This window comes from Streptopelia decaocto, assembly GCF_964273445.1.
Source record: "Streptopelia decaocto genome assembly, chromosome: 20".
NCBI classification, from domain to species: Eukaryota; Metazoa; Chordata; class Aves; order Columbiformes; family Columbidae; genus Streptopelia; species Streptopelia decaocto.
The window spans coordinates 1,934,235-1,950,327 of NC_138675.1; the positions used below are offsets into that span (position 1 = coordinate 1,934,235).

General features: G+C 50.4%; 1 protein-coding gene and 1 long non-coding RNA gene across 11 annotated transcripts in view; both read left to right on the forward strand.

Moving 5' to 3' along the window:
* The first annotated feature begins 2,020 nt into the window (after positions 1 to 2,020).
* On the forward strand, positions 2,021 to 11,027 carry LOC309448249. 5 transcript variants are annotated; one of them, XR_014185762.1, is made up of 6 exons: positions 2,021 to 2,203; positions 2,581 to 2,871; positions 5,652 to 5,738; positions 6,148 to 6,966; positions 8,299 to 8,439; positions 9,751 to 11,027. It is a non-coding gene; the product is annotated as an uncharacterized lncRNA (long non-coding RNA). The 5 variants fall into 5 exon arrangements; XR_014185763.1 differs by having other exon boundaries at positions 2,024 to 2,203; positions 5,652 to 6,305; positions 6,751 to 6,966; XR_014185764.1 differs by having other exon boundaries at positions 2,025 to 2,203; positions 5,652 to 6,305; positions 6,834 to 6,966.
* Positions 11,028 to 12,096: 1,069 nt separating this feature from the next.
* SPEN (spen family transcriptional repressor) overlaps positions 12,097 to 16,093 on the forward strand; it is a 66,391-nt gene continuing 62,394 nt past the window's right edge. For all 6 annotated transcript variants that reach the window (XM_082069744.1, XM_082069745.1, XM_082069747.1 and 3 more), the window contains exon 1: positions 12,097 to 12,546. In XM_082069744.1, coding sequence (XP_081925870.1) covers positions 12,464 to 12,546 — 83 coding nt within the window. In that variant the 5' untranslated portion in view covers positions 12,097 to 12,463. The remainder of the gene's footprint in view (positions 12,547 to 16,093) is intronic.

A 16,093-nucleotide genomic window follows, 5' to 3' on the forward strand; every position in this document is an offset into this window, starting at 1 on the left:
ACACGGAGGTAAGTGATAAAAGGTTGATTTAAGCCATTTTATTTTTGGATAAGGGGAGAAATATTAAAAGCCGAGGCATGAGGAGTGTTGCTAAGCCTGAAAAGCACGGCCCTGCGCTCTCCCTGAGGAGGAACTCGAGGAATTTCCAGTGCCGGCCGAGCCGCGGGGAAGAGATTTTGCAGGGGGGAAGCTGCTCCCGTCCTGCTGCTGAGCAAACCCACGTTGGCCGTGGTGCCTCAGCCCCTTCCCCGCGTGTTTTGCAAACGCCAGCAAAAATAAAATCATGCACAGAGCAATACGGAGCTCCTGGGAGGTCACAGAGCCCCCCAAGCCCACCAGGTATAAAAACCTCTCTAAATCTTGCTTGTTGCCTTCCAGCAGCCGTACAATGAGGATCGAACACCCCCCAATCGCCCGGCCAGCCCTGCCCTTCCCTCGGCTGCTGCAATAAACCCATTTTTTCTTGCAATCCCTCTTGGCCGGGCCAAGGAGAGCGGGGAGGGACCTGGCTGCCCTCCAAGGAGAAGCAAATGCAAATATTTCTTCACTTCAGGCTGGGTGCGGCCCCCAGGATTAAATTTCCCTGGGCTTTCCCAGCGAAGGAGTCTGATATTGTATCCTGCTTGCTCCCAGGAATACAATGGTGTATCACATCTAAAAAAAAGAAAAGTTTGTTTTCTTGCAACTCAAGGGACAGACTTTTTCAAAAAGCTTTTAAATTAAAGGAGGAACTGATGGGCACGGCCACAGCGTTTTTAAATGAGTAGCCAAAATGTTGCTTTATAAGAAACACAAGGTCTCGTTGCAGGTTTTGTTTGCAAGCCCAAGATTTTTGAGGCAAGCCAAGCCCAGGAAGGGGAATGGGCTGGAAATGGCGTTTTCCCGGCGTCCCCGGGTTGGCTGTGAGAAACGGGAGAAGCGGAGAGGGGGAGATGAGCTGGATTCCTCATGATCCCTCGTTTCTCCATCATCACCTCTGAGGTGCCGGGAAGGAAACGCTGCAGGAGGGGAAACTGAGGCTGGAGCAGCTTCCAGGGCTTTGCTGGCTGGGGGTTTAGTGCAGAGTATATATTGTTCTTTTTCTTCTTTTTTCTTTTCCAAATTGGGACAGAAAGAGCTGGAGGAAAACTGTTTTTTCTTTCCTTGACTCAGTTGAACAGCAACCCCATCCCAGCCTTTTTGCTAATACCATCTTTCCTCACAGAGTGTTCAGCCCCTTTTCTGCACTTTCCCCTCTTTAACACAACCTAAAAACCAAATAAATGATCGCTTTTAAAAGTCTCAGCACAGCCCTGGATTTCTCCAACTTCATCACGCAGCACAGGTGGGATGGATAACAATAACACATTATTATTTTCTCCTCCTTTTCCCTGCAGAACTGAACTGCCCAGCGCCATGATTTATTTTTAATGCACGCTGTGTTTTCAGTAACATGAGGGAAAATCGATGCAGCCGGTTACGCAAGCGTGTTACTAAGCTGCAAGCGCTACATTGGGTTATTTTTTTAAAAAAAATAAAAAGCGAGGAATAAAAACCAACCCAACCCAGCCCCCCCTACTTCTGAAAATAGATGCATAGCACCCGCTTGCAAGCGGGGATTTGACATTTTATAGCCCAGATTTCCTGAAAATGATCGATTTTTTACCCAGACCTGGCTTCAAGTAGTTTGGTTACATCTTTGTTTTGTTGCAGTGTTCATTAGAGACCGTAGGTGAGGAGTTTTATTTAAAATAGAGATACTTCTCCTTGAGGTTATTCTGTTTGTTGTGGCGGCTTATTGACCTCGGTGATTTATCACTGGGAAAAAAGCTGGAGGGAGGAGTAGGAGGGTAGAATAGCTCCTAAAAATAAATATATCCGTTAATTCTCTGTTCGCCTAACCTTTCCCTCACAAGCCAGCTGGAGGAATAGACTTTTAATCTCCTTTATCTGAGGCTGAGGCGATCAACCTCCACCCGGCGTTTTAAGGGCAGCACGTTTTGTGAGGGGAGGGGGGGGGGAAGAGAAATAAGCACGAAAAAGGAAGGTATTTGCCTGACAAAAAGGGGAGGAGGCGGAGGCAGCTTCACAAAATGGCGGCGGCCAGCGGCGCTCAGGCGACAAAATGGCGCCGGGCGGCCAGCGCGGGGAGGAAGATGGAGGAGCCGCGGCCGGGCGGGCAGGGCGGCCGTGCCAGGAGCGCGGCGGAGGGGCTGCTCTTGATGTGCGTATCCCTCCAGGCAGGCGGTGAAACCGCTGCGGGTGAAACTTGACCGCCTTCCACCCTCCCCTTTCTCCCCGCTGCCTTTGCAAAAGGATGTGAAAATGCCCAGAAATGCGCATTTCCACTCGGCCTCTCCCCCGCCGCCTCAGGCACCAGCGTCCCCTCATTCCCCTCACGGCGCCGCTCGCAGGCACCCATCCCCGAAATATTGTGTTGGTTTTTTTTCGTTCTTATTTTTGTTTTCCTTACAGCGTGAAGATTTTTGACCAGAATTGCTTTCCCCACGCCCCGCCCCCCCCATCATCACCACACGCACCCCAAGGTGGGTAGTTTTATGCCTCATTTCTTTCTCTTCTACTGCTTGTTCTTCTTCGCAGGGGTGGAAACCAGCGCTTCCCGCTCTCCTCACGGCATGGAAAATACCGAAACACGCTTTAGGAGAAAAAAATAACACAGCAACAACCCCTAAACAGCTGAGGATTGATGTATCTTCAGGGAAGAAGCCGTCGCCGCTCGCCTGGCTCCTCACGACAACCTGCCCGCCATTTGCTTAATTAAAAGCATATACTTGATGTGATCAGATGTGGTAATACCGTAAAAAAAAAACCCAAACCAAACCAAAATACCCCATAACATCCAAACGCTCGTTGTTGGAGGCTGCAGCCAAGGTACCACGTACACTTTTGTTGTTTTTCAATATGCTTTTTTAATGTTGCCTTATTCTCTGCACCACAGTGTTCTTACAGGCTACGTTGTAACGTTGCCCCTTCTTTGTTAAAAACCACATACCTAAAACACTTCCGTTTTTTTTTCCTGGAATTACAGATTTAGGCCTATACGAATCATCTGTTATTTCTACATATATAGAACTATTTCTACATATTTACTACATGTTTCTGTATGTATGTATCTCCTTTTGCAGGGGCTGATTACAGAACATAAACTAAACCCACACACCTAAAAGACCATGATTTAATAGATATAATCACTGTCATTTTGGCTTGTTTATATGTTTAATTTTATATATATATATATATACACGTATATATATTACCTTTGTTTTCCTCCATTGGCTTTCTACTACAGTATGTCCTAAAAGCAGGAAAAAAAAAAGAAAAGCCATTAAAAAAAGAGAAAAATATAAAAATCAACCCATCTCGTTTTTACAATCCACGGTGGAGGTTTGTGCCTGAATGTTTTATTAGTTCCACAGAGATGTAGATTTTTCCTTGGGAGACTTAGGGAGGATTTTTTTTTAATTAAAAGATGAAAAAAAAAAGACACCAGGAAAAAAATGAACCAAAAAGGAGGAAAAGCAACAACAAAAAAAGAGCATACAAACCCAACCTCAGTAAGTGAAGCTGCAAATAGAATCAAATAGTCCTGATCAGACAATTCATTGCAACAAAAAGAGGACAAATGAGTTGAACTGCAATGGCAGAGCTTTGCAGCCGAGCCGGGAGGAGGGATCAGCTCCTTTATCCCACATCTACCGCTCCAAACACCACCATTTTTTTTTCCTTAATGCGCTTTGTGTTTTATTTAAAGCCAAGCGGGCTGCAAAACCCCGCCAGGCTGGGGCTGCTGGAACCGCTCTTGGGTTCATTTCTATATATTCCTATTTTTCCTCCCCCTGCACGCGCCCCATCCTTGTGCAATCCTTTTATTATGTGCTCTATTGCTCGCTCTCTTTTTTTTTTCCCCCATCTGCGGGTATAAAGGTTTCTCTTCTCTCCCCAGCTTGGCTGCTTATTCCAGAAGTTTCTACAGGGGAGGGAGCACCCACTGCGGAGCCTTTGCCGCAGCGCCGGGAGGAGATGCCGAGGATGCGCCACCTCTCCCCTTCCCAAGCCTCCCCCCTTCGCTCGATTTTCCCCATCCTTGGGAAAAAAAACGCTGCTGGGAGGTGTTTTAAGGGTGTTTTTGATTAAAAAATCTTCCTCCTTCCCCCTCCCCGCTTTGCTAAATGAATTAAAAGCAGCGCTGTCTCCTGATGGAGATGGATGAGGCTGCTCGCTCGCACGCGCCGCTGCAGCCTCCGTCTGCCCCGGCGAGGGGACCGCTGCCACAAGTGACCTTTCTCAGGTGCCCCGACACGCTGCTGCTTGGAATTCATTTTAAATAGCCTTATTATTTTTTTATCTCCCCCCTCCCCTTAAAGAACAGCTTGCTCCTTCAGTGATTTTTTTTCTTTCTTGACGCTTCCTCACGATCGTTTTTTGTGTGTGTGTGTGTGTTTTGAATTGCGTTTTAAAACTGCCCAGCTGGAGACAGGTCTCGATTAGAGCTGGAACAATAGTTCCATTTTATTAATAACGGGAAGGATTTACAATCCTCCAGCACCTTCCTTGGAAGGTTTTCAGGAATCATTTGCAAACACGCACACATTTAAGATCCCGCAGCCAAGGGCTGGGAGGTGGGTAAGTATGTGAATGGTGCCACCGCCAAAAATCACGTCGGTGGCCAATCTGCCTTTCCGAGCGCTGAAAAAAGAGACAGATTGGGTGGGTTCTGGGGCTGTGACCTCAATCTGTCCCGTGCTCTCTGTAGATGCCGATTGTTTTGCTGCGTCCTGGGAACTGGGCTGTACAGGGGACCGCGCAGCCTTGCCGGAGCGGAGCTGTGGACTCGCTTGCTGCTCACTAAACATCTGCTTATAGATTTTTTTTGTATTTGATTATTTTTTTTTTAATTCATTACCTTTTTGCAGTCCCCAAGCGACCTCCTTTAGTGCTGGCTCCGCTGTGGTTTGACCGCAGCTTCGCATTCAAGCGCTAATGTGTCTGGAATGACCTTGCTTGGGGACCGGGCCCACCGGGCTGCTGCGGATGCTCCGTTTCCATTACAGAACCCCGCATGCCGCGTTTTTCCATTTTTCCAACGCATCCTTCCCTCGCCTGGGAATGTTGCAATATTATAGTGTCTTCTGCCTTATTTTTTATCCTTTTTTCCCCGCTCTTTCCTATGGATACACAGGATTGTGTAACCCATGGCAGATTGTAACCATCTCAGGGCAGTCGGATCTGGCCTTGCCGAGGCACAGGTTGTGTAAGCGTCGTGTGGTACGCAGGCCACAAAACCCCACAACATTTCAGCGGTTACATCTGTCTGGGAGAGCGTGAGTAGGTCCCAGGGCTTCCCCTTCCCACCGCTTTGCCGGTTCACAAAACGAAAGGCTGATGCTTCTGGAAAAAGCTCTGCCTTGTGGCCTTTGAAAAAAAAACTCGCTGTGGATTAGTCATCCTTGTTTTTAAAGGAAGCAGCGTTTGCCAGCCCCGTCCGCGTAACGCGTGTGCGATATTAACCATTGGGTTTCTTTGCGAAGGCCGTGAACGTGCTGGGCTCTCTGGATGGTGCCACCGCGGCTCCCTTGAGCTGCTCCGGGCAGGTGGAAAAGCCGCCACGCTCCAGCTTTTCATGCCCTTCCCTCCGTTTTCTTGTTTTTCAGCGCTGGAAATGTGGAGAACGCACCAAACGCACGTGGGGACAGATGAACGTATTCTGGGGTCGCTTCAGCTCCAGAGGAGAAACACTGGTGATGAATATTATGGTTTTTTTCTTGCCTGTGGTAGCTTTTATCTTGTGAGAAGACCGAGTTTGACCATTTTAGGTGCTAAAAATGGTACAGTTTTTAACCCTTCCTGTTGTTTTCCCTTCCCTGGGGTCACGTAGAAGAGCGAGCCGTGCAATTAAAGCCAAGGACAGCTTCCCTCCTCTTTCCCCTTTCAAAAGAAAATAAAACCTTCCAGAGTTTTGTGCTCTTGAACTGCTGCATAGGCAGAAAACATACAATGCAGTTGTCAGCATTGTGCTGATGTGTGGCACATTTAAAAGAAAATACACACAAAAGGGGTGGGGAGAACGGGCGCCTCCAGGGAGCAAAACTGTGGGGCCCCTTTCCCTACACGCAATAGTATATTACTCCTAATTTTGCTCATGCAAAGGCAACGGAACATCCTAAATTGTGCTGAAGATCAGCGTCCCCTTGAACTATATTTCTCTTTTCCTGTGAACTCGCTCCCGCGAGATGCTGCTGGTTTATTACTTGATTCCTCCGAGTCGTGCTCGCTCACCGGGAAGAAGGAAAACGCTTCCTCGCTGGGTGCGATTTCTTTTGTTCTGTTGCAGAAAGTAACCTGGCGCTGGTCTCTCCTCGGTCACACACGACTTCGAGGCGTAATCATTAGCGCGCAAGGAGCGTTAGGGATCGGCACCTTCTCGTTAGCCTCCCTTAATGAGAATATTGGCGTCGGGGTTGCAGAAACGCCTCTGGCTGACCGAGAGGCCCTGCCTTGCTAAGCCGGAGCAACAGCTTGTGAGAAACGCTGCGATTTCAGCGGTCGCTGCGGCGGTTTGTAGCACGGCTCCGACTTCATGCTCTTCTGGCAAAAAGGGCAAATAAGAGGAGCCTAGGCCAGATTTTGTAGCGCGGTGGAGAGTTGGCATGTGGCGTATGTGAAAATGGCCAAGAGCTCCCGCGCTAAAGCCTCGTCTGTGCTTTAACTAAACCAGCGTGGACAGGGATATTGATTTTATTCTCTCGTTAGGGATGTGTTGGTTTGGAGATGCTCCTTGTGCTCACCAGAGGTACCAAGAAGCTGCTTGTTGGGGATGTTTCCACGTTTTTCAGGTTGGCAACACCCCGTGGGACTCGGAATTAACTTTTCTTTGGCAGTCGAGGACAAACGAGTGAGAATCACCTTGGGAGCGCTGAACTTTTCCCCCCCTCTCCTTCGGACTGAAGAGCTTCTAGAACTACATCGGTGAGGCTTCCAAGTTAAACAAAACCTGAATTCCTGGTGCCAAAAAGCAAGCGAGCGATAGAAACCTCCACGTCTCCTCCGTGAGGGGGGAAACCGTGGTCTCCCAAAATTATTCTGTTATCCCCAAGAGTTAAAAAAGCTGCATCGTGACATCTGCAGAGGTCAAACGAAAGCCAGAGCTCACCGAGAAACTGTTCTCCGTATCGCTGAAGAGTTTTTTGAGCGTAGCAGGTCTCCACGCACCATTATTTTTGTTTCTCAGGACCAAAGGAGCGGTAATCGTGTGTTCAGTCTGCTTTGTTTAAAACACCATCGAGTTGCTTTGGTATCAAAATGGTGTTTGGTGAAAGAAAAGCTCTGATGGTGGCTAGCTCGGTGGTTATTTTGTGCCAATCAATCCCTCGTGGGTTTGGACTGTGGGTTTGTGTTAAACCCTTGTCCTCCAGCATAATGTCTGATTTTTCTTGCACGTTGCACACGGGGCCCTTAAGTAGAGATAATAAAACAATCAGGCGTTAAAAATGGCAAAGTACCAGATACACTGATACTTCCAGTCCTAGAGGATTTACATCTTTGCAGTTGTTGTGTTCAGGTATCAAATCACATAGGCCTTGCTTTTCTTGGGTGTATTTTCTTTGTTTTACCCCTAAAATTTAATATCTTGCATCCTAAAAGACCAAAGTCCTCTGTGTTTAGCTGCGTTTGGGAAAAACTCAAGCGAGGTGAGCGGGTACGGTTCTTCGGTACGTGATCACACACAAGTTGGGGGCGAGAGGAAGCAGGGCAGAAGCTGGCATGGTGCTATTTCTAATTTTTCCCAACAACAGGCAAAAAAAAAAGGTATTAAATCGAATTAATTTACTACATTATAAGCAAGAATAAGCCGTTTTGCAGTCCTGTGATGGCACGTGGTGTTTTGGTTGCGTGGCCCAGCGATCGCGCTGCACTCTGCTGCTGACAAAATGTCTCCGTTTTGTATGGGGAAGTGTTTTGAAAACAGAAATGTGCTTTTCTAGATATACAAACTGTGTAAACGCAGTTCCAGGGGTTCCTGAGCTGTGTTTACTGGGCTGCAGACAGTAACCGGTGCGAACCCGCTGGCTACGCTGGTGGTATTTTGTGGCAGCTCCTATTGGTGCTGTGTGGATAAGAACTCTAAATAGGAAAAAGCGTTAGAAAATAAAATTACTAACTATTAAGTTTCAAAAACGTGATGGGAGTCTGCTGGGTAGAGTTATCTCGTTGTGAAGCTTTGGAGCGCTAACCCTCAGAGAGGAAAGAACCGAAATCGAGAGCTTTATTAATACAAATCCTGTACTTTGTGTTGCTTAGGATCCAGAACCAGGCTTGGTGTTCAAAGTGTTATCGGCATGTGAGCCAGTATCCTCCGTCTTGGCAACAAATGAGCCCAAATATCAAACAGCGCCGATTCCTTCTCGGAGAAAATTATCCATTGCATAAAACATAATGGGGGTAAGCAATAAAATTAGGCCAGTAATTGAGGCTGGCTTAAAAATGAGATAAAAGCCTAGCCGGCAATTTGATATTCAGCTGCCGTACTGTCATTTTAATAAATATAGTCAATGAGCAGGAAAGGCACGTAAATACATCTTACGATGGCGAGATGGTGGCTGGAGCTGCCCGGCTCGAACAAAGAAACGCTCCCAGCGTTCCTGGCGATGTCTGAGGGCTCCTGGCCGGGAAACCGGCCGCTTTGCTGTAAAAAGCAAAGCAAGCTGGGTGCGCGCGGGGGACGATCACGGCGTGACGCTGGTGCGCCCGCTCGGGCCCACGCGAGTCCCCGGTTGAGGTAGCAGAACCGAGTATAGAATGTTAAGGTCTTAACTCTGGTTGCTGTCCTTGTTCTGTACCCAATCTTTGGTTTTGTTAAACGTTTGGCAAACACGTGGCAGCGAGTTCCACCTCTTGGGTAAGACGCTGTGTTTAAAAACGCGTGAACTTGCCGTTTCAAGCGTTGTCCGCTCGCTTCTATTTATTGATGTTTCCTCTTGGAGGTGAAGCTGTTTCTGGCCATTTGTGTGGACCCCAAGGATGTTTTCTGATTCTCCTGCCCTTGTTTTTTCTCTCCAAACTGGAGAGCTGCTAACTTTATTAGCTCCTTATATGGCAGCACCGTTTTCTCACGCCTTTAATGGCTTTCTTTTGATCCGTCCTGCCCTTGCTTTGCTTTTCTTGACGTGGTGTTCAAGCTGAGATGGGTTTATAACCCGCTCCCTCATTAATATATGACCTGGCATTTTAATCCTCTCCGAGTGCCGATAAGAAACGTCCAAATATTTTAACTGCGGGGTTGGCCGAGATGCCCGGAGATAGCGAGATCCCGGCTACGCCCACCGCGCACACGTGAGTCATTTCAATTGCTCCTCGCCGCGTCCTGAGGGCTGTGGGGTGACGAAGAGCAGCTCATGTCCCCTCGTCCTTGGCTGTTTGTCTCTCCAGGAAGGGTCACACGCAGGGATGTGTGTCTGTATTGTCCCTGGATGCTCCTTATGTTGTCACCGGTGGGCTGGCGTGAAATCGCGTCCCGTCTGCGGTGACAGGGGCGGCGTTGGCTGCTGTCTCGTGCTCGCTCTGCTCTCTAAGCCCGGCTCCGTGTTCTTTAAATACTTCGAACATCTTGGAGGGATCCGGTTACAGCGGCATCGCCCGAGCGCAGTCGCATGTTGCAACTCGGAACGGTTTCCCCCCAAAGCGCGCTAAAACCACCAGGACGGTCCAGGGTTTCGTTTTGCGTCACCGTTGGGTTTTGTGCTCCTTTTCCAGCTGGTTCGCCTGCAAATGGAGCCCCCAAAGCGCTTGTTTCAGCCCCTCTTCTGCCAGCAGAGTTGATGGTTTGGGTGCAATCCGTGGACGTCCCTCCCGATGGTGTGACAGCCGTGACCCTGCATGACTCTCCATGGCAGGACCCATAGGTTTCTTGTGTGCCACCCTGGTAACGCCGTCACAGCGAGGACGCTCCATCGGAGAGGGGAGAATTCGGCATCGAAAAGCCATTTGATGCGTGGTTTGGGTTTCTTCTTCTCCGAAATCAAAGGTATTGACACGTAGCGATGGCTCTTTGGGCTTCTGACCAGTGAGAACACAAAGTTAAGCCCATTTCCACGGAGAACTGCGGAAAGCGCTGGTGGAGCACGTCGGCAGCGCATTTTCTCGTTTGTTTCTCGTAATAGACTTTGCGTGCAAAGAGTCGTTGGGGTTTTTTATTATGAATCGGTAGATCTGTTTGGGGAAACTGAGGCACGGCGCTGGGCTGAGCTGGGTTCACCAAGGCTCGAGTTGACGTGCGTCAGAGCTCTGATTAAATCAAGAGATTTGCACGTTTGTTAAACCACCCAGAACTCCGTGACTTTGGCCAGTTCTCCAGGTGGACTCGGATGGCGAAGGCGGCAAAGTTGAGCGCCGCTCGCCCCAACAAATAAAAGTGGTTTTGATGGATAGAAAAGTGCTCAGGCCAAGGAAAATACCGAAATCTGGGGTGAAAGCAGCTGCCCGGCTTCAAAAAAACCAGAAAGTACAAGTGGTGCTGGGCGCGTGGTTGGTTTTATCCTGACCTCAAGCAGAATCTCGCCGTGGGAATTGTTTGGGTATCTTTGTTTTCGGGCATAGAAATAGGTGGGGTTTTTATCCATGCAGAGACATTTTGGTGGAAAACAAGACTTTCCAGGTTGAAAAACCTTTGGCTCCGTGTTGCGGAGCCGCATTTTGAGCAGGGACGGGGCGCAACACGCCAGCCGGTTCATTCTGCCATCGGTAATATTTGCAATGAGCTTTTTCTTCACCCCGTCTTCATTACAGAGCTCTGCGAACACCCAGTGCGGGAAAAGGGGGGTGACTTGCACCAAATTCCCCCCACAGTGGGAGCTGCTTTTGCGATGTGGCCTCCCCTGTTTTGGTGGGGGGACGAATTTTAGGCAGCGAGGAGGATCCGGTGACGTCCCTCCCCACGGCCAGTGCCGCCAGCCCCGCTCGGGGCCGCCTATAGCGCTGACCTTTGGAGCCGTTACTGATAAACGCAGCTATACAGCGATTTTTGCAATGCACCCCCTTTATGTTTTTGCATGGCACCCCCTGCATTTCGCAGAGCAGCCCCCCTTTATTTTTTGCAACGTAATTCCTTTATCTTTTGCATAGCTCCGCAGTTGTTTGCAGAGCAGCCTCCCTTTATTTTTTGCATAGCCCCCCTTTATTTTTTGCACAGCCCCCCTTTATTTTTTGCATAGCCCCCCCTTTATTTTTTGCACAGCCCCCCTTTATTTTTTGCACAGCCCCCCTTTATTTTGCAATGCAACCCCTTTATTTTTTGCATATCAACCTCTTATTTTACAATGCAACCCCTTTATTTTTTCCCATACGGTCCCCCTTTACTTTTTGCAGTGTGACCTCTTTATTTCTTGCATAGCCCCCCGGTTTTTGCAGCGCACCCCACTTTATTTTTTGCAATGTAACCCCTTTATTTTTCCCAGTGCAGCTCCCCTTCTTTTTGCATAGCACTCCCTTTTTTTTTTGCAATGTGACCCCTTTATTTTTTGCAAGTCACCCCTTTATTTTTTTGCAAAGCCCCCCAGTTTTTGCAGCGCACCCCTTTTATTTTTCGTACAGCACCCCCTCATTTTACAATAAAACTCCCTTATTTTTTGCAGAGCACCCCCCTCATTTTACAATGCAACCCCTTTATTTTTTCCAGTACAGTCCCCCTTTATTTTTTGCAATGTGACCCCTGTATTATTTTGCAGTGCACCCCGTTTATATTTTTGCACAGCCCCCCATCATTTTGCAGTGCAACCCCTTTATTTTTTGCACCGTAACCCGCTTTTCGCAGCGCCGGCTCCTGCACTTTGTGCGCGGCCGCCCCGCGCATGCGCAGTTCCCTCCTTTTCCTCCCCCAGCAACGGGAGCGGGGCGTTGCGCGCTCGCGCTCCGCCTCCGCGCCCGCGGCGCGCGCCCCGGGGCGCAGTGCGCCTGCGCGGGGGCCCCCGTGTGGCGCTGCGAGAGGCGCGAGGAAGCGAAAGGGAGGGGGGGGGGAAAAGGGGGGGGGGAAGAGCGAGCGGAGCCGCCAGAGGAGCGGGAGCGCGGAGGGGGGGAAGGAGGAGGAGGAGGCGGCGGGGGGGGGGACGCCGCGCTGCCGCTGCCGGAGGAGGAGGAGGAAGAAGAAGCGGGAGCGAGCGAGCGAGGGCCGCGGCGGGGGGAGTCAGGGAGGAAGAAAACCCACGGCGGAGAGGGAGCCCGCCGCCCGCCCGCCGGCCCGCCAGCCAGGGGGCCCCCCCGGAGGGGATGGTGTCGTCCGCCGCCGCCACGGGAGGAGGCAGCCGGTGGCGCTGAGGGCGGCAGGGCCCCGCGGCGGAAGAGGCGGAGGGCGGCCAGGAGGAGGAGGAGGAGGAGGCGGCGGCGGGCGGCGAGCGGCGGCCGGCAGCGCTGCGCGGGGGGAGGCGGCCGGGAGCCGGGGCAGGGGCGGCGGGTTCGCCCCGCGCCGCGCAGCATGGTCCGGGAAACCAGGCACCTCTGGGTGGGCAACTTGCCGGAGAACGTGCGTGAGGAGAAGATCATCGAGCACTTCAAGCGGTGAGTGGGGAGAGAGAGCGAGGGAGGGAGGGCCGGGGGGTCCCCGCTGGTTCTTCCCGCGCCTCCGGGTGCTCTCCACACCCTGCCCCCGGGGAGGCCTTTCTATCGGGGAAAATGGGAGAAAAATGTAAAAAAAAATAAACCAGGGGACGAACGTGGGGGAACGGCGGCTCCCGCGGCCTGTGGAGAGGAGGAGAAGCGAACGGCTGTAAATAACCCCGCGCCATGGCCGGATCGGCCGCGCCGGGGGGACGGGCCCGGGGGGACCCGCCGGAGGGACCGGACGGGACCGCCGAGAACCGCTAAAAATAACTCGGGGGGGGGAAAGAGCCGCGGAGCAGCGTGTCGGCGCTTGGCGTTCTGCACCCCTCATGCCGAGGGGTGCGCGGTGTGGCGGAGGCAACCTGGCCATTTTGCTTCTCCACTGTTTCTTTTTTAATTATTCAACGTTTGGAGCTTTGTTGTGTTGTTATGATTATTTTTTTTTGTTATTATTATTTTATTACCCCCCCTTTTTACTGTGTTTTTGCTCTTTTGGGAGCTACCCCGAGGATGCCGCGTCCCGCCCGCTCTGTGCAGCGCACGGTGGGAACCGAAGCGCCCGCAGCTGCAAAAACGTGACTTTAAACCGAAATAAAATCACACAAACCCACGAAGAAAACACCGGATCCCTCCACGCGGGAAGCGCTTTGGACTCATATTGTTTGGCTCTTTTTTTTTTTTTTTTTTTTTCCTCTCGTCCTTTTTTTTTCTTGCATAAATTAATCCTGCTCATAAGGAAGTAGTAGCTGTTTGCATGGTTGTATTTCTTTTTTCCTCCTTCCTTCGTCTTTTCGTGCGACGAAGAGGAGGAGGAGGCTTCTTCCTCACCGCCTCAGCAACACCTTTTCCCTCGGGAAATGCACAAAGTTGATGCCCGGCACCCCAAGCGAGAAGCTTTTTCTTGTATTTTTAAGGGGGAAAAGAAGGCAGCGAGCCCAGGGTGGCTGCTCAGCCCCCGCTTGTTTTAACCCCCCCCCCCCCCACCCCTTAAAAACAAGGAATTTTGAAGCTTCCTTTAATCTTCCTGCGTTGGAAAAATGACGGAGCGTCCTTAATAATGAGTCACCATGGGAAAAATAGATGCGGTGACACCGCGGCGGGCGGGGGGAAGGTCGGTCCCCGCCGGCTCTGCCCTACGGGGGGGCCGGGGGGACCCGAACGCGCGGCCCCGAGTGGCCGAGCGGCCCCGGGGGGGATTCGAACCCGCGGCCCAGAGGGTCGCGGGTGGTGACGACCGGGCTCTATAATGGCGCCGGGGCCCCGGTTTGGGGCGGGGGGTTTGGGGTCACCCCGGGGGTGCGGGGAGTAACCCCGGGGGTCTCCCGCATCCCCCGGCCTGAGCTGATTAAGCGGCAACCCCCATCTCAGCATTATCAGCGCTCAGAAATTGCCTGATTTTAATTGCATTTCGCTTTTTTTTTTTTGTTGCCTTCCCCAAACCTAAAATTTGTGGCTTCGTCTGCGCCAGCGCGGGCTGGTGGTGCTGCGTTTGGGGGGGTTTGTCGTGTCCGTCGGTCCCGCTTGTGTGAGCCAGCGTTGTACAAAGGCAGGGTTTTTTGGGGTTGTTTTGTTTAATTCCAGGCACAGCTGGCTGAGGGAATAGGTACTCAGGAGTGGAAATCTGAGATTCCTGGGTCTTATTTTGGCCAGTCCTCCAGCTTTTGGAAGATGTACTAAAGCAGGGAAAAAGTTGCTATGGTACTGTTGCTTAGAGATGGATGGGAAAAAATGGCAGGCGCTGAATTGTTAATTACCTTTTTTTTTTTTTTGCTGTTGTTGGTTGGTTGTTTTTACCTTTGTGAGTTTGAGAAGGAGATTTTTCAACCCTTGTTTCTGTGGTTTCTCTCCGTTTTTTAAATCCGATTTTTAACCGGGATTTGCGTGTTTGGATGAGGCTGATCTCAGGCGAGTAAACACAGTTAAAACACGTTTCAAAACATGCGGGTGCAGCTACTAATGCATGGGGGGGGATGACACGCAGCCTCCGAGACCCTTTTGGGGATGTAAACCCAGAAATATTGGTGGCTGCGAAGGGGGGATGTGTTGAGCCCGGTTTTAGGCTCGACTTAAAGGTGCTGTAGGTGGACAATGGAGCGAGGCTTCCTTTGTATGCTGGTGCTGCCTGGGGGAAGGGACACGTTGCACAAGGACTGCGTGTGGCGGGGGTATATCCATAGGGAAGGGGGGTATAGATCCATAGGGAAGGCGATGAGGTGGGATGCGAAGGCTCCTTCCTTGGAAAAGGATGGTTTAATTTGGAGAGCAAGTCTTTTGAGATGGAGCCGGGCTTGGCGAAACCCAGTTCCCACCCATCCCCCAGCCTGAGAACTGGGTGAAGAGCGTGGGGAGGCTGAGCCGGGGGAGGAATTTGGGGGAAATATCGCCTAAAATCTCATCTTGGCTTGCGACCAGGAATAGCGTTACCCCTAAAGCCTCCCTGCGCCCCACGGGAGGGAGTGTTTTGCCACTTTTGCTGAGGAAATACTGGTATTTCCATGTTAAAGCCTGGATGCAAGCGGGCTTGCTGCTGCAGGGGCAAGTTTGAGAAACAACCATTTTGTTTCTAAAGGAGCAAGAATTTAAGGGAGACTCGGAAAAAAGTCAGAACCCAACAGGCGTATTCAGGCGGAGGGGTTTGCTGCTTCCCTCCTCCCCCTTCACTTAACCACTTACTGTGGGAACCTTGCCTGGGTTTGCAGTCTCGCAAGTAATTCTCTTCAGGAAGGCATTAAAACGAAAGAGGTGTTTTGCAGAAAGTGCATTTTATTTTTTTCTGAACGTTCCTGATGGGTTTTGTTGAGCGTGAACTGAAATAACGCTCTCTGCTTACAAGTTCTCCTCTCAAATGGGAGAATGCTGAATCTGGTCTCGAGAAGCACTGGCTTACATGAGCAGTGTTATTTTTCCCTTAAAAGCCTTTTTCTTAATCTGTTGTCTTGATATTAAAGGGTATCGCAAATGAATGATTTTTATGTGCATTTTAACAAGTTGTTACAGGCTTCCTGTACTTCTACACAGATGCTCCGTTCTAAAAAACAAACTTTCTAATGAGTTATCAAGGCATTCCCGGATACAAAAGCAAATGGGTGCCAGGACAGGAGGTCGGCTCTTAGGCTGGAATAAGCAGCGATTCTCTGTTTTAGGCGATGAGAAGCAGTGGCAGCAATCGTTTGGGTTCGTCTAATTAATGCTGCCTTAACTAGCAGGAAAAAAAGTCATTCACCATCATTGAAACAGATGCTCAGCAGCTTGCAGAACAAGGCGACTAAATATAGTAACAGTTGTCCCCAGCACAAGTGCTGCCCTTCCATATATTTATTTTTTCCCTGTGTTTTTCTACCAGTTATCTGAAAGAACACGGCTTTGTCCGTTTATTGATGTTTTAAAGGGCAAGAGGAGTAAAAGCCTCTTAATTATGAGCCGTGTGACTTTGGGATGGCATCTCCTGTTGTGTGGGGGGGATTACGACCAAGTCCAGGAGAAGCCCTGACTTCCAGGAAACCTT